The 24,828-nt window shown below is 38.8% G+C and overlaps 3 protein-coding genes across 4 annotated transcripts; 2 read left to right on the top strand and 1 right to left on the bottom strand.

Annotated features, from left to right (window-relative positions):
* The first annotated feature begins 272 nt into the window (after nucleotides 1–272).
* On the top strand, nucleotides 273–4,051 carry LOC112285558 (uncharacterized). Its single transcript, XM_024526511.3, has 10 exons — nucleotides 273–496; nucleotides 748–1,159; nucleotides 1,528–1,725; nucleotides 1,995–2,055; nucleotides 2,211–2,273; nucleotides 2,443–2,518; nucleotides 2,700–2,812; nucleotides 2,940–3,029; nucleotides 3,141–3,272; nucleotides 3,584–4,051. Exons 2-10 carry the CDS (start codon nucleotides 771–773, stop codon nucleotides 3,710–3,712), a joined length of 1,251 nt encoding a protein of 416 aa, XP_024382279.1. The 5' UTR covers nucleotides 273–496; nucleotides 748–770; the 3' UTR covers nucleotides 3,713–4,051.
* A 1,048-nt stretch (nucleotides 4,052–5,099) lies between these two features.
* On the top strand, nucleotides 5,100–11,696 carry LOC112289189 (serine/threonine protein phosphatase 2A regulatory subunit B''beta). 2 transcript variants are annotated; one of them, XR_002971788.3, is made up of 13 exons: nucleotides 5,100–5,500; nucleotides 6,994–7,230; nucleotides 7,729–7,834; nucleotides 7,981–8,080; nucleotides 8,262–8,367; nucleotides 8,571–8,661; nucleotides 8,814–8,955; nucleotides 9,245–9,392; nucleotides 9,568–9,677; nucleotides 9,871–10,027; nucleotides 10,167–10,292; nucleotides 10,572–10,806; nucleotides 10,996–11,696. XR_002971788.3 is itself a non-coding variant. In XM_024534194.3 (12 exons), exons 1-12 carry the CDS (start codon nucleotides 5,264–5,266, stop codon nucleotides 10,713–10,715), a joined length of 1,704 nt encoding a protein of 567 aa, XP_024389962.1. In that variant the 5' UTR covers nucleotides 5,100–5,263; the 3' UTR covers nucleotides 10,716–11,696. The 2 variants fall into 2 exon arrangements, 1 of the variants encoding a protein (XP_024389962.1); XM_024534194.3 differs by having other exon boundaries at nucleotides 10,572–11,696.
* Nucleotides 11,697–20,167: 8,471 nt separating this feature from the next.
* Nucleotides 20,168–22,096, bottom strand: LOC149989969 (uncharacterized). The gene has a single exon (XM_090255033.1). The coding sequence runs from the start codon at nucleotides 21,283–21,285 to the stop codon at nucleotides 20,662–20,664; it is 624 nt and encodes a 207-aa protein (XP_090111159.1). The 5' UTR covers nucleotides 21,286–22,096; the 3' UTR covers nucleotides 20,168–20,661.
* Between the last annotated feature and the right edge of the window lie 2,732 nt (nucleotides 22,097–24,828).

Below are 24,828 nucleotides of genomic sequence, written 5' to 3'. Positions count from 1 at the left end.
GAAAATTCTAAGAAATGTTTTATACCATGTATGAAGAATTTGGAAGTGAAACATGAGTCTTGCATGTGATTTTGATACATAGTCATTAATATCCATTGCATGATATCAATATCACATGTTGATTTTTTAGGAGAAAAAGCGCTACTGTGTGAAGCACACAGTCTTGTATTCTTAATGGGAGGTGGGGGAGGAAGCTCGAGGAAGCAGAGCCCTTCGGCAAGCTGAGGTACATAAGGTTCCAAGTCAGCCTTCGTCACCCGAACCCACTTCACTGCAAATCCATCGCCTCAAATTCACAGCCCAGCAATCCAAGCATCCGATTTGGCAGCTGGGTTTTGTGCCTCCATTTGCTCCAATCCTACATTCCATTGTTCAACTTCTCGCACACTGGGAGCGCTGCCGTTTTTTTCGTTGCTGTTGCTGCGCTGATTGTCCCATTTTCGGCAGGATTTTTGGCAGGATTGGAGCTGGGAGTGTTCTGTTGCGTTTCCAACAGGTGGATTACGCGAACGATGATTTTCTTTTTAGGAATACGCACGGCTTTGCTGCTATGTTGTTGCTTCATTGGTCGGTGGAAATTAGGCCCATGGGCTCTCGTTTCTTGTTTGGACATTGTTGAGGTTTGTGCATTGTTCGTTGATGTTGATTGGGTGAATGTGTGGTGAGTTGTATTCGGTGAGAGGTAGCTGATTTGTACTATTGTCGAAATTTGGGCGGAGCAATCTTTGAGGAAGTTATTTTTTGCAGGAGGCGAAAGCTGTCCCAGAACGATGTCACAAGCGGCGTGTTTTCGGACCCTACCCCAAGCGTCATGTGCAGCTAATTTTGGCCATGAGAGTTTGAGCAGAGTAGGAGATGTTTCATCAAGCTCGGTCAATAAGTTTCTTCCTGGGCTGTGCATTTATCCAAAGCGACCAGCAAGGAGAACTCCGCATTCTGGTCTGAGGTTACGGACCTTGAGCAGGAACTTTATGGTGCGTGCAAGAAGGTCTGTGGTCACATGTTCGGCGGCTTCAGATCGGATGCGTGGGACTGCTTCTTTTGAACGTGTCTGTGACTGTCTGGTTTACCCTTCTTTGGATCAAAACGGGAGAACGAAGGGAGTTATTCATTTCATAGGAGGCGCATTTATTGGTGCTGCCCCAGATGTGATATACAGGTTCAAAACACAACGGGCTCTCACGAGTTTTCACTATTTATGCAAATTGCAAGTGGACTTGCAGTGGTTAACGTTTTTCAAAGTTTACGGAATTGCCAGATATATGTACCCAAGCCAGTATTCCTTGTTTGTTATAACTCTACATTCGAAAATGGAGAAACAATTGTCTTCCTCTTTGTATATTATATTATTGTATTTTATTTTGTTTGTTTCTTAACCATCACAATATTGAATAGTTGGTTCGTAACAGAAAATTTTTATGCCTTGAACTTAGAAAGCTGTTTTGTGAATTTGATTGTGAAGACTTTTAAAATATGAGATCATGCTTTTGTAACTATGTGGGGTTGTTTGTATGAACGGGCGAGCAGTGTGCTGATAGAATTACTGGCGAAGGAAGGATATTTGATAGTGGCAACGCCATTCAGTTTGAGTTTTGACCATACGGTTTCTGCCCAGGGCATTCACACCCGATTCAACACCTGTTTAGATTATTTGTCGAACACAGGGTTTGCGGGCCTTTCTGCTGGAGACATCTCGACACTCCCTGTGTACAGTGTTGGCCACAGGTATGATTCCATCCGTAGATGAGCGCGTGGTTGGTTAATGGGTGTGCATACCGCCATTGGAGCAGTAAGATATCTTCTATGACGTAGAGCTAAGTCAATTCCTTCTGGTTGTGGCAGTTGTTCTTATGAAAATAATGGGCGTCAATTTTTTTGAGATTTATCTGCTGTTTTCCGACGAGTCTCATCTCAGCTTTCTCATCTGTTTTTACCTTGAAACGTCCTTCAAGTCTTGATGGACTTATATCGATCGCTGCTGTCGTGATTTCCAGTTTGGGAGCGTTAATGCAGGTGGTCATTGGAAGCACTTGCTCAGGAGGGAGGTTGCCCAAGGTGCGCTTTGATTTAGGACATTTATCTTTTCTGTACATTGAATTCCTTTTAGAGTGGCATAATTTGGTTGTCTACATACAAATGGTTGTCTATAGTTTTTGTTGGTTGTGGAGAAAAGAGGAGTCAATTTAAAGGACTTGTATGCTGTGGATCAGGCAAGTGCACTCATTTCATTCAATAATAAGCCTGCTTCAGATGCAGTACCCTTCTTCGACCAGGTGAGCTTCTCCCTGCGGTCTCCTAGATACTTGCACGTGTTGAGTCTATTTCAAACTGTCAGCGATATAGCGCTAAAACACTTGCTGAGGATAAGCTACATGAATTTTTGGAGCTTATTTTAATTTAAAGGTCAGGCTGATCTTCACGCATTTCTATCCTCTACTGCAGATGGGCCCAACGTTGGCGCAGGTTGCACCAATAGTAGAATCGTCTCCGGCCACTGAATTCGCTCGAGCTTTCAGCTGTACGTGCTTGTTTGTCATTGTTTATTATTGTTTATTATTGGTGTTGAATACCTTAACTTATTTCACATAAATGGTAATGCTTGAATGAGTCATAATAGCCTATGTGAGTATGTCAGATTAATGCATTGGCTTGACTGAGGCTCTTGAGATTTTGAGACTGATGTAATAGGCTGTTTTCAGCAGAGGCAATCAGAGCAGTTCTGGATTCGCGAGTTCCCCTGCCACCCGCCGTTGGTGACAACCTGCAGTCTTTTCGACAGTTTCTGGACCAGATCCCAGCTGTTTTCGACCAGGTTACCTATGTGTTTCTCATCATTCTGAGTATGTTGCGATATTTAGTATATCGATTATATTGTGGATAGTTTCACTTTGCTAATATTGGTTATATTGATCTTTCTAAACTTCTTCTTTCCCCGGCAGGTTTCACAGGGAGTTTCAGAGTTCACTCCGACTCCTGCACAGAATCGCGCAGCTGCGTCCCTTTCATATGCTGTACCCAATAACCTACTGGTACGTTGTAAAAATGACCCCATTTGCCGATTCTGTTCGTCAACTTCCATGCATCATTTCGCAGAGCGAGTAATCAGACATCTGATGATATCTTCCATTGGTCCTGCACAGGTGAAGTTTACCCAAGACGCTATAGATGAAACAGATGTTTTGGAAGAAATTTTGGGGCCTCGCTCCGAAGCATTAGGAGGAAAGCTGACCAAAGTTGTACTTACTGGGAATCACCTCACCCCAGTGGCTCCAGTAAGTACACAATCCTCTGAAATCCTCTGAAATTTTCCAATCTTCTCTCTGCTCTTGCAGCATTCACTTCTTCTGTCCAGTTTGAATCACAGAAAAATCTGATTGTGTAACTTCTTCTTGCTGTAAAAAACATTGTTCCATGATCCTCAGAGATTGCCCTCTTCTCTTCTGTATACTTGGTTTGGATGGATGTTAAGGTGAAGGGAAAACTAGGAAAACAGCTATGTTATAAGGTGCTTGGCAGGGGCCGTTCGTTACGCTTTGATTATACATTCTTAGTTATGAGCTTGCAAACTGGATACTGTGTGCAGGATGTGAAGTGGCAAGCAGGTCGAGAATACACTCCTGCTGATGCTGTCGCCCAAGTTTTAAGAAATGTAGCTCTAGCTGACTTGCGAGTTTTGTCGAGAAACATTGCTGATTGGTTTTCCTCTCTCTAACTTGATGTATTGTAAGTTTCTTTACAATTTAGATTGCCGATTATTCTTGTTACTTAGTTTTGTGTGTTGAACTAAAGTATCTCTTAGCACATGACTCAGCTTTCTGAAGTATCGTAGAAGTTATCAATGAATTTTTCGTAATACCGCATTAAGGTTGGATTAATGTGGTTAGAACCATCAGAATGCTACATTAATTTGCTTCACTATGACTTCAAGGGTAACCCATGAACGACTGCTGTATTGCTTCTTTCATCAGTGGTACTCCAGACTGAGCTCTATAATTTTGGACTCTGTAATTTAAAAACTTGGAAATGGTGATGCATTTGCAAGTTTCCAACATTTGTATGTGTCGTAGAAAATACTGTCTTAGTACGACTTATGTCTCGTAATACGCTACTATAACAATACTTTAGTATTTTAGACAGGCAGGAGAGAAAACGTATCAACTCAATTCTCTAGGGAATAATTTCATGTCTTCATGCAGAATGTTGTAACATAGTGATTAGTGCAAACATCTTGCAAAATGTTTTTACAAACATTGATCTATTCTTTTATGTGAAGCTTGGTAATTTATTTGATTACTTATAACAGAATGTATGCTAACATTTTAAACTAAATAACAATGTAAATACAATGTAAATATAACTACAGAAGAAATACAAATATATATATATATATATATATATATATATACACATGTACACAAGATTGCAATGTTTTTTTAAGCCTATCTAAAATACTTATTCAACACAATTAACCAAATATATATATATATATATATATATATAAATAAACTTTTAACCTTACTAAAATTTATGAACATTACTAAAATACAATAAAAGAAACGATTGTTGTAAGTATGGTTTATATTAAATCTAGTATTGCAATCACAAGATATTTCAATTCTTGTGAATTGTGGAGGTACCAAATTTCAAAAAGTGTCTTATGGAGCAATCTATCGAGTAAGTACTTATCTTAGTGTTTGAAAACATGTCCTTATGAACTTTAAACGATTCATGGAGACATCTTTAAACAATCTTTTAAGATCCACGTTCGATAAAGTAATACACATTCAAGCACGAAGGGATCTTAATACATTCGGTTCTTCATACAAATAATAAATATATATATATATATATATATATAAGAAAAGAAGCTAAAGTTGTTCAGTGGGGTGCAATCCCCAATAGTTAGGAAGCACGGTTGAGGGAATCCCTTTTAAAGTGGATGACAGATTCCGATTCTGAACTGTCCTCCAGAGGATCCCGTACATCGCGGTAAACAGTTGCGGGTCGAGAACCGCCGCCTGAAACCGTCCCGAGGAGGAGGGCCCATGGCCGTGGTGGCGGAGAGCCACTTCCTCACATAGCGATCGCAGTGCGACCCCACTTGCTTTGCTTTGTCTTGTTCATCACCCTTTCCTTCGTCACTAGGCTGTTCGCCGGGGAGCCCGTGGAGGAGGAGGAGCAGCAGGAGCAGCAGCAGGCGATGTGAGATTGATCTCCTCGTTGCCCACCCGCCGCCTGTTTTCCCCCACATTGCATCGGGATCATGCTGAAGGGAGTCTTGGGCAGCGTTGCAATGGAGTCTCCGTCGCCTGTGGTGGATATGGGAGTTTTGGACCCCGACCTGCTGCAGCTCCCTGCGGACTTCTCCTCTGCATCTCCTTCCCCTACCCATTCTTCGTCCGCATCCTTGCACGGAGCCAGCAAGCCTGGAGCACTCTGTAAGTTGCTCTTGGACGAGCTTTTCGCGCAATGGATTTCGCTGCCCGACGCGCAACGTCTGGTGAGTGATGATGATTATGGGTAGCGTGTAGAGTGGGGGAGTTTTGGCGTTGATTTATGAGACAAGTGAGGTTTGCCGCTTTGGGTGTTGGGTTTGGAGTGGTGAGATGTTTTGGGCTAGTTTTGAGAGGGGCTGTGGATGGATCCAATTAGGGTTTTGAAAGATTGAGCTTAGGGGATTGCAGTGGGATTTGTTCATTGTCATGGCACAATGCAGGTTCTAGTTTAGGATTTTGAATGAATATAATCAATGTAGAGTGAGTTGCAGTGTAATGTCCTGGCCTGGCCTCGCTGATATATAGTGGAGATGTGATTTCATGAGAGATTCTGATAAGTGACTCAGGAGAGAGTTTAATCTTGTATTTGGAGATGTGGTTCGGTCTGCATTATGAAAGTCGGTTTTGAGGAAAGGTGTTGTCCTACATGTGGCTGATATCCTCTGTTGAGTGGTCACGGAAGGGGAATTTTGAGTAACCTCATCAGTTCTATATCTCCCACAAGTTAGGTTTTACTTAGAGTGAATTACGATCCTCATCCTTTCGTCTTGTTTATTGTCATTTCCTTGGCCCTATTATATCTCACATAGCACGGCATTGTATCATTGTCTAGCCTGATCACACTGCCCTGCAGGGGGATTGCTTTTCATTTGTTTCTATATTGCCCTGGGATCTTCTTTCTACTCCTGAACTTAATCGTGCAAGAAAATCAGGCCTATGTATTTGTGGTCCCCTTCGAGTACTTCAGTTCTCTGATGCTAGGTCATTTGTTCTCATTGTTTTGGATCATTTGACCAGTGAATACAGTTTTTCGATTCTTCATCCACCCCACCCCACCCCACCCCCTCGCCTTCCTCTTCTTCCTTATTTTTTTTACTTTTGTTTGTCTCCCTCTCCTTTCTCCAGGTTTCTTCATCCTGTATGTTTCAGTTTCTTCGGACCCAACGTGCCCTTTCAAAGACCTCGCAACTGCCCTGCAGATGCTCTCTTTAAAATATGAGCACCGTTTGTCCTTTTTTATTTTTTACTTTTTTTTATTGTTTCTTTCATCAGGCATATCAATGGGTATTATTGTTTCACATCTTCGTGCAGTTAACATACAGTAAGATGGTGTTTTGAACCTGAGGGTTTCTTGTGGGCCTTGAGTTGTAAGCGTGCACGTATTTAGTACTATTATGTACCTATCATTTCCCTTCACGATTCTTGGGCTCTGGCTATTGTAGATTCTTGATATTCGAGGTTTTAGCTTATCGTAGATTAGTCCAAGACACTGTTAGACCAGAGTTGTATAGTAGTAAGTACATCCTGGTGTTCTGATAGGCTTAAGTCGTTATTACATGTATTACCCACCGTCTTTCGCTCTCGCTTAAGGACGCGCATTCGAGTGCTTAAGTCTTGAACATTCGAGTGTAGTAGAGAAAAGTTTCGTTCCAATGTGTCTACTCAGTGTTTATGGGATGCTCATTGCACGTTCTCAAAGTCATCCATCTTTCTGTAGGTTTCGAATCTTCTGGAAGAAGCGAAAGCTGGAGCAGGACCCCTCAACGTTGGCTCATCACTTTTGCCAACTCATCTTTCTGTAGCAGTGGGGAATACTCCGCCATTGTCTCCTCGAAGCTCTGGATCTCCAATGTCTCCAAGGTCTCCTTTCAGCAGACGAGCAGGAACTAGTCACTTGATGCGGGACTCTCCGTTGAAGAAAAGTAGTGAACCTATTCGAGAAATCATACCCCAGGTAATTTTAATAAATCTATTCTTGCAAATGGTTGAATATGCATTGTACAGTGAAAATCACGACACTACGGCAATAGTAGTGATGTCTAAGAATTTTCTAGATTCATAATCTGGAAACTAGAGTTAATAGTTACTCTTGGAACGAGCTTCTACAAACATTGTGATGGTAACTTTCTCTTCATTCCAGACGACTTATAACTTCAAATGAAACGTGTGCAAGTACGTCGGTTCTCTGCAGTTTGGGGCCAGTATTCTAGAAACCGCCCGGGTTGTAAAGTGTTCTGAAACTTCCTTAAGTCCTCAGGTCGTGTACCCTTTTGAACTCTCAATCGTACATCTATGCAATTTATTAGCAGGGCATGAACGATTGTTGTTTTATCATTGGCTTTTCTGAAAGTTCTTAATAGACATGAGGTGGATTTCGTGACTGATTAAAAGAGTCAGGGTTATCTGCTGGCATTGTAGATTGGACTTACATGGGGGGTTCGGTTTGATGCAGTTTTATTTTCCGCATGGACCTCCGCCATCGAAGGATACGACCGAATCATGCATGGCTCGCATTAATCAGATATTTGGAGCCCATCCAGAAGGTCTACCTGCATCAGGTCAGTCTTCGCAAATGGAGTTTTGACTCGATCTTCTGTCGACCAGGTCAGAGTAATGGTGAATAGATCTTAAATGTCTGATTTGAATAGGAATACTTCACTGGAGCTGGGTTATTGAAAAACTTTCTGCTGTTGACTATGTGCAGCTTTTACAAGTGTCACCAAGGATGTCTGCAAGTTGCCATCCTTCTTTTCAAGTTGTTTATTCAGAAAGATCGATGTCAACAATTCAGGCCTAGTGACGAGGTTGGAAATTGTCTCAACACCGTTTAAATTCTAATTACCGTGTAGCGTATTTACTATGTGAAGCGGTTTGTTCCTTCTCTATGGCGTTGACTGTCGCATTTTGTATTTCAAATTTGTTAATTTGCATTCTACATGTCACTGAAATTTCAATTGAACTAACGTGGATTTTGAATATTCATAGGGACAAGTTCATAGAATATTGGGTGGACCAAAATATGCTAGCTATGGACACTGCAACTCGCATTTTTACTATTTTGAAGCAAACTGACAAGAATTTCCTCAGACAGGTTTGTCTGATATAGTTTCGACAGTAACTTCATTTTGTCCTTGTTTATAACATTTGTCTTCTCCTTTCTTATGGGGTTACCGTCCATGTACTCGTGTCTGTTGCTAGTAGTCCTACCATCTACTCCATTTGTAGAGTTAACTGTTCTGTATGGTCCATGATGAATTTGCTAAGTTGAATGTAATGTGTTCATATTGTGCGTAGGAGGACTTTAGGCCTATTTTAAGAGAATTGCTGTTGACGCATCGCGGTTTGGAATTTCTTCATGATACCCCAGAGTTTCAAGACAGATATGGTACGACTTCGTTACAAATTCTGCACATGATCTATGCACTGATCCTGTAAAGACTTCAATGGTATTTTTGAATGCTAGCATGATTAGATTTTCAACTTGAGTAATGCATCCTGATTCTTTGTACTCCAATGAAATGCTGTGTTGGTGGACAGCTGAAACTGTGATCTACAGAATATTCTACCATGTAAATAAATCTGGGAATGGTCGGCTACAACTTAGAGAGTTAAAACGGAGTAACTTAATTACTGCTCTTCAGCAAGTGGATGAAGAAGAAGATATCAACAAAGTGTTGCGGTGAGTATATCTCCTGGCGAATTTCCTGCTTTTTACATCTTCAGGTCTGATGATACCCTTGAACTATTACTGAGTTGTGAGCAAGAAATGCTTGGGTGTGGGCGAAGTTGTTTAAACAAGTTAAAATTATAGACTCTTTGTAAGATCTTTTCCGATTATGTATGGTTACAAGTTTCTCTAAATAGATAATATTGGCATGCCCTCAATAGAAGACAGTATGGTACATTGATGTGAATTTAGGTTTCTACTTGTGTATCTGTAGGCTCATCCACGTAATCGCTTCGTGCAGGTACTTCTCATATGAACATTTTTATGTCATATATTGCAAATTCTGGGAGCTGGATTCAGATCACGACTTTTTGATAGACAAAGATGACCTTCTTCGATATGGAAATCATGCTCTCACCTACCGAATCGTGGAGCGTATCTTTTCCCAGGTGCATTCTAATATCCGACTTGAATTTCAAAATCTAGTTTGGGAAACTTAGCATGGATGTAAGAAATGTTTCATGATTGAAGTGAAGATCATGACTATTTCTGTCTAGTAATTCGCTATTTCAAAGAAAAAGAATAATTCCTGAGGGTTGGTTCTGATAATGTGGTGGATTTCAGGTTCCAAGAAAGTTCACCAGCAAAGTAGAGGGGAAGATGGGTTATGAGGACTTCGTGTGGTTCATTCTTTCAGAAGAGGACAAGTCTTCAGAACCTAGCTTAGAATACTGGTACGTACCTTTATATGGCCTCTAAAATGCTCTCCACTTTTTTGGCATGAAGTTGATGTTTTTGAATGCAAATCATGTGCTTTCTGACAAAACAGTATTTAGGATAAAGGATTGAATTTTCACTCGGATTGATTAGTTACATAACAACGAGGACATCGAGTCTAATTTATTTTTTCTTGTACACCTGATGCAGGTTCAAATGTGTGGACCTGGATTGTGATGGTGTGATAACACCAAATGAGATGCAATATTTTTATGAGGAGCAACTTCATCGGATGGAGTGCATGGCTCAGGAGCCTGTTCTTTTTGAGGATATCGTTTGTCAAATGGCAGACATGATAGGACCTGCGGTAATCTTTTGGTTTGAAGCTTTGTATTACTCCGATATTCTGAACAGGCTTTCTCACGGTCGCACTGAACAGGTCTTGCGTGAACTTCATCGCTGCTTTGTATGAAGTTCTTGCTGAAATTTTTCTTCTCTGGTTGCAGAAAGAGGGGCAACTGACACTTAAGGATTTGAAGCGATGTAAATTGTCTGGGAACTTCTTCAATATACTCTTCAATCTCAATAAGTTCGTTGCTTTTGAGACTCGTGACCCCTTCCTCATCCGTCAGGTATTTCGTCCTCTTATTCAAGATCTCAGCATATCAGTCATCTTCTAAGCTTGATATTGTAGTACGAAAAACAGGTCCCTTTCGACGTTTATAAATTGCCGTTTTCAGAATGCACCTTCATCCCCTTCCTTCTTTGCACTTCTGTGATGCAATTTGGTTTATATCAATTTTACCTTTGTGTAGTCTTCCAACTATCAATTTTAAAACGAAAATATATTTCCCACTAACTGTGGACACTCAGAGGTGCTTCTTAATTGCAATTATGGACGTTGTGAGCAGGAGAGAGAGGACCCATCATTAACCGAGTGGGATCGGTTTGCACACATGGAGTACATTCGGCTTTCAACAGAGGAAGATGGTGAGGATGCTTCCAACGGCAGTGCTGAAGTCTGGGATGAGCCTGGCTATGAAGCTCCATTCTAACCTTTCGTTCTCTCACAACGTTCAGACATTTGAAGCTTCAAAGCAGACGATGACGGCATAATGAAATGCCTGCTGAGTTTTTTAGAAACTGGTCTGTGCAACCCTTAAATGGTTTTCCTTTTAAATCGTCGAGCATTTTGTTTGAGTGAGCATCCTACCTCGAGGACCTGGGCTTTATTGAAACACCATACAATGCATGTGACATTTGTACAGTTTGCAAATGACAGCACTGCATCTCCTAAATGTCCTGTCTCTCAGGTCACCAGCTCGCCATGTACAGGTGCTACCTTAAAACCAATTTCTTGTGCAAGAACCAAGGACAACTCCACTATGACAACCAACAAATTGAGGCCTATTTCTGCGAAGGTCCGCTGTCAGAAATCTATCTACTCGCTTGCTCAACAAGTTAGTTTGCCTTGGTATAGGCCGCTGAGGTAGCCCTCTTGGCTTCAGGGCCATTTTGTTTGTGACGGTGTAGTTACTGCAGTGGAATTGGTGTTGGACATCTCTGGCCTTCTGAAATTTTTGTAGGTCCTTCGATGCTCTCCGCAACATTATATGGCTGATTTTCTACGCATGTAGCAGCCTGTCTAGGATGGTTACGTGGACATGGTCCTGTTACTGATATCGGGCCGGAACCATGTAGTAGTTGAACAGGTAGGCAGTAAGATCCGCACTACACCTAATTCCATGTTCTAATTTTTTTATTCCTGTAGAACTTACGTTTCAGATTCTAGTCGATAACCTTCAACTTTTGACTGGTTCAGTTTAAGATTGGGAATAGTATTAGATAGTGAAATGGTTCCTCCGCGTTGCTAAATACTGCAGGAAGCAGCCATCTGTTCAAATGAATGGGTGATTGCTCCCATTGGCTTACAGTTTGAGGTGCCTTGGACAGGTTCAACAGAAATCTATGTCAATGTGTAAACTACTTGCACTTTTATATGGCATTCAGAATGTCCTGATTGCTTATAGACTCTACCTTAGACTCATCATTGGACCCCAAATCAATTATATTAGGTTTTTAATTCTTCTCAAGTGTAAACTCACAGATAGATCAGGTTTCCAACGCATGCTTTAGGTATAAGCGTACGGTTATTTGCGTGTTTATATTCTGTCTTCTGTTGAAACTGCTCTTAAAACTGTTTTACTGACTTTTAACAGGTCACCACTAAAACCTAGTTTATTGAATCACTGGCGTAGCCTAAGTGTCTTGGATATGGTGATTTTGTATCACACGCCGACACTGTTTAAGGGATTTCACGACTGTGCCGTACTCATCCTTGTTGAAGTTCTTTTGAGACACAAGTTTTCCTACAGATTTGAGCTTTCTTGGAAGCGCCTTGGTCAATCACTTAAGAAGCATTTGCTGACTCATCGACAGATATTTTTGACTGCATAGTTTCAACAAAAATTCGCTGCCTCCTTATCAACACGTGCAGTGCAGAGCTCCACATAAGATTTCAAAGGATGGTGCTCTAAATTATGTATATTGTAGCCCACATCATGGATTGTTGTAAGTGTGCAGCTTCAGGAGCAGTTTCCAGAACTGTAATAAGAAGTTTCATGTAGATTCCAGTTCATGGCCTCATTTATTAGCTTCGGAATTAACATTAACTATTTCACTTTGAAACCAAACATATGCAAAAACTGTCGTAAGAATTACTAAGTAAGTTGTCAGATATTGTTCAACAGTCCCATGCTACTCCACTTGTTAGACATCGAATTCAATTATATTAGTATTGTAGAAAGAACATGCCACATTTGCTGACAATTATTAGGTGGACTGAATAACACATCACGATTTGGTTGGATGTATGTATGTGTAATTATATGTACATGTATACAAAAAAACAAACAAAGAGAATTCGCTCTTGTAGTTAATAGATCAAAGTTGCTTAAATCTTAAAAAGCATGTATATAAGATAGATTGAGAAACTAGATAAATTAATGTCATTATTTTAGGAAAATATTACATCAACCCACATAGATTTCAAAACAACTAATTGTTAGTGATTTTCTTCTTACCATACCCATTATATCCCTTCTTAAGAGTTCCATTCTTCATCCCTCTGTCCTTCTAACAAAATTAACACATCACTAAGTGAAAAATATGAGGGATCAATGACGGAGAGCAAAGTCCTAGGGAATACAAGAGCCAAGTGAAGATAGGTGGGTTGATTGAATATTCTTCTTATTTTATTGAGATTATTAAAGTTTGAGCAAGTCATATATAATAACCTTGTAGTGTAGAATTTTGATATTTCATCAAATCATTCTATTTCTTAGCTTGGAATTTGTTTGTCATTTTTAACATATCCTAACAATATAAAAAGTTAGTTGTTATGTTTGGTTGTTTTCTTTTATTTTAAAGTGTGCCATTGGTGAGGCTTGTTTATATATTTTTTGTAACTAGAATTATATTCTAACTGTTTTCATTGATTAATATATATATATATATATATATATATATAGATTAAACTCACAAATTATATACTAATAATTAAATCACTTCAATCTTTAAAAATCTTAGTCATAGTCTGATGTTAAAGATTTTTTTGGGTTTGCAAATTGTCTTTTAAGGCTCTCACTTCCAAATAATTACATGTGCACAATTTATTAAGTATATATGTTATCTAATTTTATCTTCTTATTACATGACTACACTTCCAAAATTTGTGAATAATTTCTTTCTAATTCTTAGATAAACATTGTTAAGAATGTGATGACATATTTTCTTATAATTGTATTTTTTGAACATTTATGATTTTTCATTTATGCCATACAAACAAGAGTAGCATGATCTCTTTCTTTGCTTGAATTTCAAACAACATATTAGACCAATTTAAATCTAATATGAAAATATATCATACAACTAAAAAATCACTATTGGAATTGCGTCTGTCAGTCATGGAGTTGAATATCCCTATCCAATCTTTGGATTGTGGTGGTTGAGGACATTCACAGATATATTCCACTCGCACCCATCGAAGAAGAAGAAGATGGAGAATCACATAAAGTTGTTATTAACCTTGGTGGCACCGACAATGTGCTAAAGTTGTGTGTGGCCGTATACGCGCTGACCTTTGAGAACAGATCTGCGATCACTTGAATCCGGAATTAGCGGTCAAGAGCGCAACCGAGAATTCTCTATTATTAACCATCACCGCAGTCGGAACCACACGAATCCCACAAGTGTTGACATTGCAGCAGAAAAATTCCCCAGTTTTCTCACTGTATAGAAAATCTTCCCCAAAAAACGAAAATTCGGTAAGCTTTCGGAATTCGAATTCGATCACAATACAGGACTCTGCATCACACCAAGAAGAATTTTTATGGGTGTTCTTCCCCGCGCTTTCTAGGAGCTTCCCTGGCGGATTGCGCTTTAGTGGCACGTCTGGGCCCCGCAAATTTTCCGTGTGGTGGATTGGTCAAACCTCGTGTTAGCAATCTCTCATCGAATCGACCCCAAAAAAAATAAACACACGAAAAGGAACAAAATTTACACTGTATCGCCGATTTCTGGGATCCCTCAAAAGTCACTCGCTGTCGATAAGAGGATGGGAAGACTACTTTTATTTTCGCACCTAACCCATCTCCCACATTTCGCTAATCAGAACACGGCACTACTGAACGCCGAGCCATATTTGTCGGCGTTGACCATGCTCGCTTGGCTCCTTCGTGTCTTCGTCGTGGCCGCAATTTCGTCGTGGTTGTTGATAATTCGATGTAATCCTACGGTTCGTAAGCGGAAGCGTGGATGTGCCAAGTGTGGATGGGTGAGGAAACTTCAACTGTGGTTGGCCTCGGGGAGATGGACGACATGGCTCCTTTTGCTTTAAATGTTGTCTTTGACTGGGGCGACACTTTTTCAGGAAAAAGTAACGTTGGAAGTGGACCAAACAGCTTTCAAATTAACATGCTTGAAAATTTACATACTCCATCAAAACTGATACCTTTCATTTAGTGAATTTTCAAGTGGTGAGGAGTTATATTAAAAGAATTTACTTCTTCATATTTTAAATTAACTTGAATACAATTTATTTATTTATTTACTTACTTATTTATACTGCTCAGTTGTAAGAATATTTTCATTATGTATTCAAATTTTCAGTAAATATTCAGTAAACTGTTTCAAATAGCAAATATCCAGTAAACTTTTTCTTACATAATAATATATTTCTGTGAATTCCTAATTTGAATCCGTTTTAATTAACACAAACATTCAACTGGGCAAAAGGTTGTACAAATTTTAATGTATTTGATATCAAATGTTCATGCACAAAATGATATGCTACACAAGTACTTGATTTATGAAGCCGCAAATAAGAACTGTTTTAAGTGTCATTTTAAAAAATCAAAGAATATAAGATATCATAGTTTACATTAATTTATGTCTTTCATTGATATAAAATATATTTTTAATTTTATCCAGTATAATTCACACAAACTTTTTGTTTAAATTCAATTCTGAGACAATTCGACAGAAGCAGAAAGTTTCGATTTAGAATGTTTCATTTGCACAACATTTTTGTTTAGAATTTAGATATGTGTTATAATGTGATCCATTGTATGCATATGATAGACACTCACACAGATTTATTCATTCAGTTCTTGAAGTAATATATGTTTTTTTTTTATTTGTAGGTTCTACATGGAAAAATAAAAATCAGTCAAATTTGTAGAATCCATTCATAATTTGTTAATTGTCATCTCCTTCAATGCAATATTTCACTAGCAAACAATGCTTTATCCAAGTAGATTGATAAATTTTTAATAGAGAAATATCTATTGAATATTTAGATAATGTCATCCACATTTCTGAAATTATTACTTGATACTATCAACAATATGCTGGTTGGTATTGTTTTAATAAATTGACTATAATGACCTCACATTTGTCCTTTTATTTTTTAAAATGCTAAATTAAGACACTTTAAAATTTGTTTTTACTTGCACATTAGTGTATGAGATAGAAATGTACAAGATCAATAATTTTACTTGTCATGTCATACCCATATAGAGTCAAAGTACTATTTTATTTTTATTTTTTTGCTTTGAAGATAGGGCTTTGGGTGTTTGCATTCTACAATGTGTGTTTAAAAACACCACATATGCAAAAAAGAAAAGATAAAAGCAAAAGAGAATGACCCAAACAGTCAACTTTGGTTCCTTATTACATATTGTTGTATGAAAGAGATGCAAAATTTATATTGGAAGAAGTTGAAGTGTTATAGAAAGAATCCACTAAATTAAAAGGACTATAACTTAACCTTCTACTCTAAGATTGCAAAAATATGAGCCCAAGATACTTCGAAGAAGAGAGACAATTACTACCATTCTTACAATCGTTTTTCATCATGTGCTCAATTTCTTCTAAAATGCATTCAACTACTTACATACACACATATACATAATGAAAGATCAAATTCACCATATGTTTTATTGTACTCAAAATAATAAAATAATAAAACAAGAAAATTATTAATTTTGAAGATTTATCAAATTTAAATAAAAATATATAAATACTCAATATAAATAAATTTAAACAAATGTAGCTATACAAAAATATACAAAGACAATCGACAAAACATTAGCAATGTCATGCCTTGTTGTTGTTCTTAGGCTTTTGTGGATTCTTTCTATAACACTTCAACCTTTATTTAAGTCTTCATCTTTATCTTACATTTTGCAAAAAAAAAAAAAAAAAAAAAAAAAAAACACATTATAATTAAGAAGAATTTATATTTCTAGTGCCTATAGATTATAATGCACAATTGCAATGATACAAATAAATTACTTGTATTTGTTGCACCAATCCTCTTTCTATACAAGTCTTGTGCATTCCTTCATCTCTTTTTACACCAAATCATATGCCATTTAGGTGATACTTATCAATCACAAACAACCTAGTAGACACAAAGTCTTCCAAGTAAATGATATTTAAAGCCTTTCAGTAGCAATAGTTTGAAAGTTTATACTTTGACTTTTTCATCAAAATTAGTAATAGAAAGTGTAATGATTTTATTTATTTACCTGCAATAAGCTACATTACTAATATTTTAATTTCTATTTCTATTTTTAATAAGAAATGAAATAATATATATATACTAATATTAGAGCCCTTTATTTTACTTTGGGTGTGGTATGTTGAAATAATATACACCAAATGCTTATGGAGAATTTCAAAATTAATTACAAAAATATTTTTTTCTTTAAAATAACATCAAAATGACAAAAAAAAAACAAAAAACAAAAAACAAAAAACAAATAATAAATAAATAAGTAAATGTTATGTGTTTATTGTAAAATGGACAGCACACAATGTACTCAAAGTCCATGGAGTGAAGCTCATGGTGTCAACTTTGGATGTTGAGTGTTTTTCATTTATTGAGGCATTTAAATGAAAGAGTTGGCGAACAACTTTAGATGAACTCGTATATAAATTGACTTACAAAAAGATGGTATGATTTTAAATGGATGCACACCATTTTATCTTTAATTTATTATTACTATTTTATTATTATAAAGGCAATATTAAAAATATGTAATTATTTAGTTCGTAAGTGTCGATTTACATAAAACCATATTTTATTAGATTAAATTTAGATTTAAAATTACAAAATTACAAGAAGCCTACCTAGCAAACATGGATGTAGCAAAGAATATGGATGAAAGTTTATTTTCATCCAAACGTTATACCAATCGCTTCATCCGTCAATCCAAGCATTAGAGATCCTCGAAGGAGGCCGCTCCGAGGCTGGGTGGCAGACGCGGGTTCGAAGCTCGACGGCTCCACGTCGTCAGCAGGTTGCACATGGAAAATGCTTCCCGAACTGCTAGCATTCAAGCACCACGCATCAGATCAAGCAAATACCCCACGCATCGATGTTGGGAGCTGGCTGGTTGCATCGACAAGGTTCTTCTGTCATGGGGGCAGCATGAGGTCGTAAGAGAGAGAACGAGTGAGCTGTGCAGGTGCGCTTCACAAGGGTTGTGCAGGCATGGAATTTACACACCAGGAACGCACACGACGCAAGCAGTGACGTGCAAATCGTCACGCCCGCTGATGCGCCGGTTCAAGATGGCGTGATGCCAAAAGCAGTTATCGACTGTGCAATGGAAGAATCTCAGAAGCAAGGACAGTCTCACCACCACTGCAACAAATAAACTTACACTAGGAGCAATCACTTGTGCAAATCATACGCGCGTCCACGAGCGCAATGTACTGTGGAGTTCATTTTGAGACTACCATCGCCACTGCAAGTTTTTAATTGAGGTTATTGAGGAATCCTGGAGTTCGTAAACATGCATTAGGCGAAATCTGGGACCCGCCTCGGATTGAGCAATCGCCTGCACGTCGCCTTGCACACTGTTACTGCTGAAGTTGCGCACGAATCAAGTATACGATGGACCCAATTTCAGGAGATAGCAGCCTCTAGATTGAAAGGAAATGTCGGCGATTGCGTAGTTGAATGCAGGAAGACTGCAGTGGGTTAAGTTGCGATGGATTCATCGCTGGAGGTTGCAAACACGACATTCACGATCAATCCAGATCTTCATTGACATCTCGATTTCACCCACATGTTTTACGAGATCTTAAGATTCGAATTTGGGATGTGCAACGAAGGTGCAAGATGATTAATAAATGGAAGGACTCCACCACATTTTAAGAGAAATGATAATGATGATAAGAAATTATTAATGTGAATCGGTCTTCTGGTAAAGCTTTTTTGACGAAAATGAATTAATATTGTCTATATATATTTAAAATTCCTATTTTTTTAGTATATCCAATAATAGATATTCCAGTCTTATAAATTGTAATAATTATTGCTTGTACAAGGTGCTTTAAAATTTTGTTCAATAAAAAAACGTTTTCAACTTTTTATATATTATATTTTTTATGTATGTATATATATATATATATATATATATATAATTTGTGTATTTTTCTAAAACAATTTGGGTATGTTGTGATTGTTAACACCAGATTCATACGGCAAACTCAATGGCAATAATTGATTTTGTCTTAATTTATTTTTTGCACCACTCACTATAGTTTTGCACTCTGAGATTATGTAATATTTAGGAAGTACTTTTTAAAGTGGAGAAAGAATTTTAACAACAGTATTAACGTAGTAGTAGTAATAGTAATAATGGCAATAGTAATAGTAGAGTTATAATAATAGTGATAATAATATTTTATAATAATAATGAAAAGTTACAAACTTTTCCCTATTATTGTAAAACATGATATATGACTTCTACAATTTCATTAAACTTCTTAGTAAACACTTAAATTTGTAAATAATAATTATGAAAGGTCGTTCACATCATTCAACAAAACTTCATCTCTTAGTTATCAAATTATTGTACAATTTTTCCAATTTTGAAACTAAAAGAATCAACATAAAATAGATTTGGTAGTGTAGTTCCATTCCGAAGTAGTTCAATGTAAAGAAGGCGATCTAAAACTAAGTAAAGTAATGAAGATAAACGAACAAGCAAATAACTGAACTTATTTATTTTTATTCATAAAAGTCCAAAGAAGTCAAGTTCTTAAGCTTTAGGGAATCAGTATTTAAAACACCCATATATTTCAAAGATAAAAAAGTAAAGAAGAGAGAAGAAAAATACAAAAAAGCACAAAAGCCAAAACGTGGCAGATTTGGTTCTTATCAAGAGTTTATCTCCACAAAGACAGTACTGAACTCATCTACCAGATAATTCATCCATCGCCCACCCATTCATCGAGGGATAATTCATCCATCCGTCACCCTTGTGGAAAGGGGTGCTTCCAGATGAAGGGGAAAGTGGCAGGCAAGTACGAAGGGGGAGGGGGGCGGAATCGGCAGGAAACGAACGGTGGTGGGCTTCGGCAATCGTCCCGGCCACACTTGATGAGCGTGCCTGACGATTGAATGCGATCTCTGCCAAGCGTCATCTTCCGGTGCAGAGCAGAGACGGAGAGCGTAGCGTGTGCAGGCAGGGTCCCTAAAGTTTTCCACTGACATTCAATCAGGAGGTGTCACCCTTTGCCTTCACGAAGTGGGTCCACGCTCGCATTAAATCTCTCCTCGCAGGGGCACCCTGTTCTTTACTCTGGAAGCCCAATCTGGTCATTCGCATGCTCGCGACCGTGTGGTGAAGCCTTGTCCTTGGTGGGCAGCTTCGATTCGGGAGACCTTCGGGTTCGAGGTATGAATATTCGGTGGGTCGAGGAGAATGTTCCTGGCTTGTGAAAATTATACCTTGGTAGTGGGTTTCTCTATTCGTGCAGTGTGACGAAACACAAACGCTGCAACAGCATCAACAACAGCCACCGCCGGTGCGTTACTGTGTTGTTGTATTATCACGTCCGGTTGCAAGATACTGGACATTAGAAAGCGGAGATTATGGTTAAAAACATGGATTGTTTTTTCCAAGGTTTGGAGTGGGACAATGGCTCGTGAGAGAATCGTAACCCAGGATTTTATAGATAACTTCACTGTACAAAGGTTTCACCTGCTACAAAATTGTTTAACTTTCTAATCTCACGTCTCCCGTCGCAACCAGACCGTCACTCGTTCATACAGATGACAAGGCTGGTTACGTCTGGAAACAAACAAAAAAGGGTTTGACGTTCATAAGTCACAGTATCTATTCCGAAATGTTGCAAGTCCCAAACACTGACCTAACCCCACCGCCGTATGTGTGTAACCCCCATCAAGGGGCAGTGATCCTAATTTGAAATCTTGCTACGAGGAGGGTTAACCCTAAACCATGCAGTATTACTGAGAATACACCGTCAGGGTTAGGTCACTGTTTGGGATCAATGGCAGTGTGAACGTCGAAATCCTCGCATCCTCCTTCAATGCGGCTATGGTTGAATGTACATGGAGCAGCCACGCCTTGAGCCTGGAGGTAGATCAATGTGTTCAAAATCCGTTTCGCAATCTTGTACTCAGCTTTTCCGCGAACTGCGAGCTCGCATGAAGTTCTGAATATGTCGTCGTGACGCAGCACCCACCTCGTTAATAGTCTCCAACCTTGGCTTCCATGAAGTTGACCGGGCGAGACTCGGTTGTGTTCGAGAGAACAAAGACATACTCCTCAGATTGGGTGTCGAGTAGCTGATGATCGGCTCCTCGGAGTCCGACTTCACGCGCTTCACAACAACTCCATGCTGGTCGTGCAATGGCTTCACACCAACTTCGCCTTTCATTGTTACTTGCGCAAAGCCTGGCGTCGGCCTGATCTCCACTATGAGTTTCCCGCGCCCTCGGGGCACTACTTTCCCCTGCGATTTGATCTTCTCCTGAAACTTGTGCGCCGGGAGGACGTAATACAAACGACCACCCTCAAGCTCCTTTTCCGCGGGCAATGCTGAACTTGGAGTTAGAGCAGAAATCATGGCGCTGGAATGGCACACCAAGTGGTCAGGATACTGTTTCACAAGATCCCCAGCCGTCACCGTCTGTCTGAACACCTCAATTGTTCCATCTGGGCGAATGATCTTGGTCGGCGGCCCTTGCCACTCGTCCTGCACTTGCCGGTGCTTGACACTAACGCACATGTAATTACCCATATTCCGTGGAAATCGACAAGCAAGCTTCTGTAAGAGCTTCAAATCAATACTTCTTTCTACAATTGCTTGAAATCCTGCTTCCAATGCTACACAACCCGGGCTTTCGCTGTCTTGAATATTCAGGCTTTCAACCTTTACAGAGACGAGGTCGTCCAATATGTTTTACAATCACCTTGCAAGCACACTTGCATCTTGTCGAAGCAGGTATCCTCAGTTTGCTTTTCACGCTTTTGGTTCCTTGCACGACCTCGACAGAGAGAGAGAGAGACGAAGAGGCAAAAGGAAAAAGGAAGATCAAGAACGGGAAAGAGAAAAGGGACCTACACCCTTTAACTTCGAGGTTTTCTGCGCACACCTACTTGCTCCGCCGAAAGGAAACTACAACCCAAGATCAACAGCAACGCGGTCCTTATTCACAAGATCCACCGCACGAAGTCCTTGGCCTCTCCCACCAGTCAAAAGGAAAAGGGAAACGCATCTAACCCACCAGGTGCCTGTGAGCGTACGACTTCCGCGAAAAACTAACTCAGAGAGAACCCGAGTACACGAAGTTCATTGATCCCACCGGCCTAACTCTTATACAGAAAGCGCCTATCTCTTACACAGAAACTCCTCACAAGGTTCTCTCCCAATTTCTTCTGGTCATGGCAGATGGGCCCTCGCCTTGTCCAGTCAAAGGCGAAGGAGGTGATGGTAGGAGCACGAGGGATCACTGGAAATCGCCCAACCAGCGCCAGACCTCGCTGGAAACATTACCCCTACAGTCTCCTACTCGTCTCCGGAGACCACGGCCGTATGAACAACCGTTTCACACCCCCCCCCCATTGTATACACCCCATGTACATTCTACATTCCCGCTTTATACGGCTTGCAACGGGCCTGCTTCTGGGGTTTGGGCCCAGCCCAAGCTCCAATTCCCGCCCCCATCCAGGCTCGGACAGGTCGGTAGCTTCTGACGCCTAGTCTACAGAAGTTGGAGATTGAGCCACCGTGGTGACTGGTCAATGCACACCTGTCACCTTCTGATGTGATGATAGGCTCGGAAGTGGTTCGTGCTCGGTCGGTCAGAAAAGACAAAGCTATGTATGAGTGAGGTTCGGCCTGAAGCAAGGAGTTGGCAAGTGGGCCGGGTGTGGTCAAGGCTTAGCCGACGACCGGGGCGGGTGAGGTCAAGGAGGCTGACGTTTCGGAACTTCAGGGTCTGACATCAGGGACTCTTCCAACGGTGCCTTTGGTGCCCAGTGGGAAGGGAGGGCGGGGGAGGTGGCAACTGTGCTGCTGACCTGGATTTTCCAGCTCAGCGCGTGGGGGAGATGGGGGTGTTGGCAGACGAATGAAGGAGGATCGGATTCTTCGAATGCCGTTTTCTTTCCTAGAGGGGAGGGGAGTGTTCGGATGTGGATGAAGGGGAGGTTCTCAGTTCAATGGATGAACACTCCCTTTCGCCACGGGGTGAATCCCTCTACTTACTCCTAGTCTTGAACCTTTGTCAAATGGAATATATGAACGTGTCCTCAAAACATGAGCTAAAACGAATTCCAAATGATGGCAAATCTCCATGCACTGAATAAAATATTACCTTCATAAATAACTACCACTACTTCTACTACTACTACTACTACGATGACTACCCACTTAACAAAGCAATTTCTTTTGGTGAATAGACATTGTTCAACACTCCAACGTGCATTGTTCACGATTCTTTATATAAGGGAGCGTTCACACGGTGACACGGAACGGCAAGTGGCTTGGTGAGAGTAGGGAGGGGGGAATATCCCACGCGGCTTCCAGATTCCTTTTTCGCCAATCAGATGAAATGGAGGGAGAACTAACATTAGGGCTAATCAGTGAACGCCACGCGTGGAAACATATTCCACGTAGGTTTCTTTCTTTCTTTCTTTCTTTCTTTCTTGCTTTTTCTTTCTCCCGCTGTTTCTTTCTTACAGCTGGTTGATGACATTGAATGGACTTCTTCTGCTACTACCTCCCCTTCTTCTCATTCAAAGTCTTTGTGTTGATTTATTTAACATCGTGGAAAAGCTGTAGCTCTGGGCGTGCTTTAATATATATATATATATATATATATATAGATGTTTATTTATTTATTGCTCTTGTTGTTTCTTTATTTGTTAAGCATGCATATGTACATTTAGGTAAGCACATGCAGAGAAATATCTTCCTCTAAGTCACATGTTAATTACCAAAATAATTATGTATAGGATTTTATCTAAATATTTTCTAAAAACACAAACTAAACTAACCCTGCATGTAACAAGGTTTATTAACATTGCAACATAAACATTTATGTTGCAATATTAAAAAGGTTGAAAAAGAACAAAATATGAAATTCTTTTCCTATTTTATATATAGATAAAATATTATTGTATATGTATTTATTTATTTATTACTAGTGTATATATATAGATTAGTAAAAACTTGTACAGTTGGACACTACAATCTATGGCATTGCCATCTATCTATTCTCTTATTCATCAATGTTCTCTTGTTCCTATGTTTGGCCAATAAGAAGGCTTTTTTGTCTTATACTTAAGCTATTTTATATAATAGATATCCAATTTTTATTCCACAATTCAAATACTATATGTTATTGCATATGCTTTAGATTGGTAAAGTAAGATATAACTTTTTATACTATTAATGCAAGATTTTCTAATGATCCTAATATATTAAAAATAAAAAAAATAAATCTAAATTTCAAGATTTATATTTATTTGAATTTTTAACTCCTTGCACTATTATAAACATTGTATTCACAATAACATTATATGTTAAAATTCAAATCTTGCATTTATTTTAATTTTATAAAATATGTACATTGTAAAAGCCAATATGATTATTAATGGTTTTTTTCTAATTTTAATTTTTAATCATTGAATTTGGCAAAGTATTATTCTAAAGACATCATTAAATAGAGATTTAAAAGTCAAAATTATCATTACATGCACAAATTAAAATTTAAAACTCCTTCATTTGTTTTTAAAATATTATATTTAAAAATCATAAATAAATTGATAACATAGTTTATTAAAGTTTTTAAAAGTATGACCAATTGTGTTGGTAGAATTTATTTATAGAATTATTTTTACAACTGTCAAGGCGAAGGTTGTATAGTAATTTATAACATTTTAAATAGCCAACTATGGTTATTAAATCTAATAATCTACCATGGACATATATATTTATTCCAATAATTACTTAAATGATTAGATAGAAGTAGGTAAATATAGATTAATTTTATAAAGTCTTCTAGAGAAGCTTCTTAGAAGCTTCATAGAAGCGGTTTTGACTTTAGATGTATTTGTAGAATATAAACTTGGTCAACATGTTAATCACGTGTTGATAGCTTGTAGAACAAGCTAACTATGTGGCGCATACATAAATAACTTGCCTTGCAAGTTAAGACATTTGGCTAACAAAGTCAACATGTTTTGGAGATCCTATAGGACATTGCTACATAGATCTTAGTTAAGAGTATATATGGAGGCAAGAGTGAAGCCTTCTTCACTCTTGTCAATGCCTTTC

This window comes from Physcomitrium patens, chromosome 1 (genome assembly GCF_059467195.1).
Source record: "Physcomitrium patens ecotype Gransden chromosome 1, ASM5946719v1, whole genome shotgun sequence".
NCBI lineage: Eukaryota > Viridiplantae > Streptophyta > Bryopsida > Funariales > Funariaceae > Physcomitrium > Physcomitrium patens.
The sequence above is the reverse complement of the archived record's forward strand: the minus strand, read 5'-3'. Positions and strand labels throughout refer to the sequence as shown.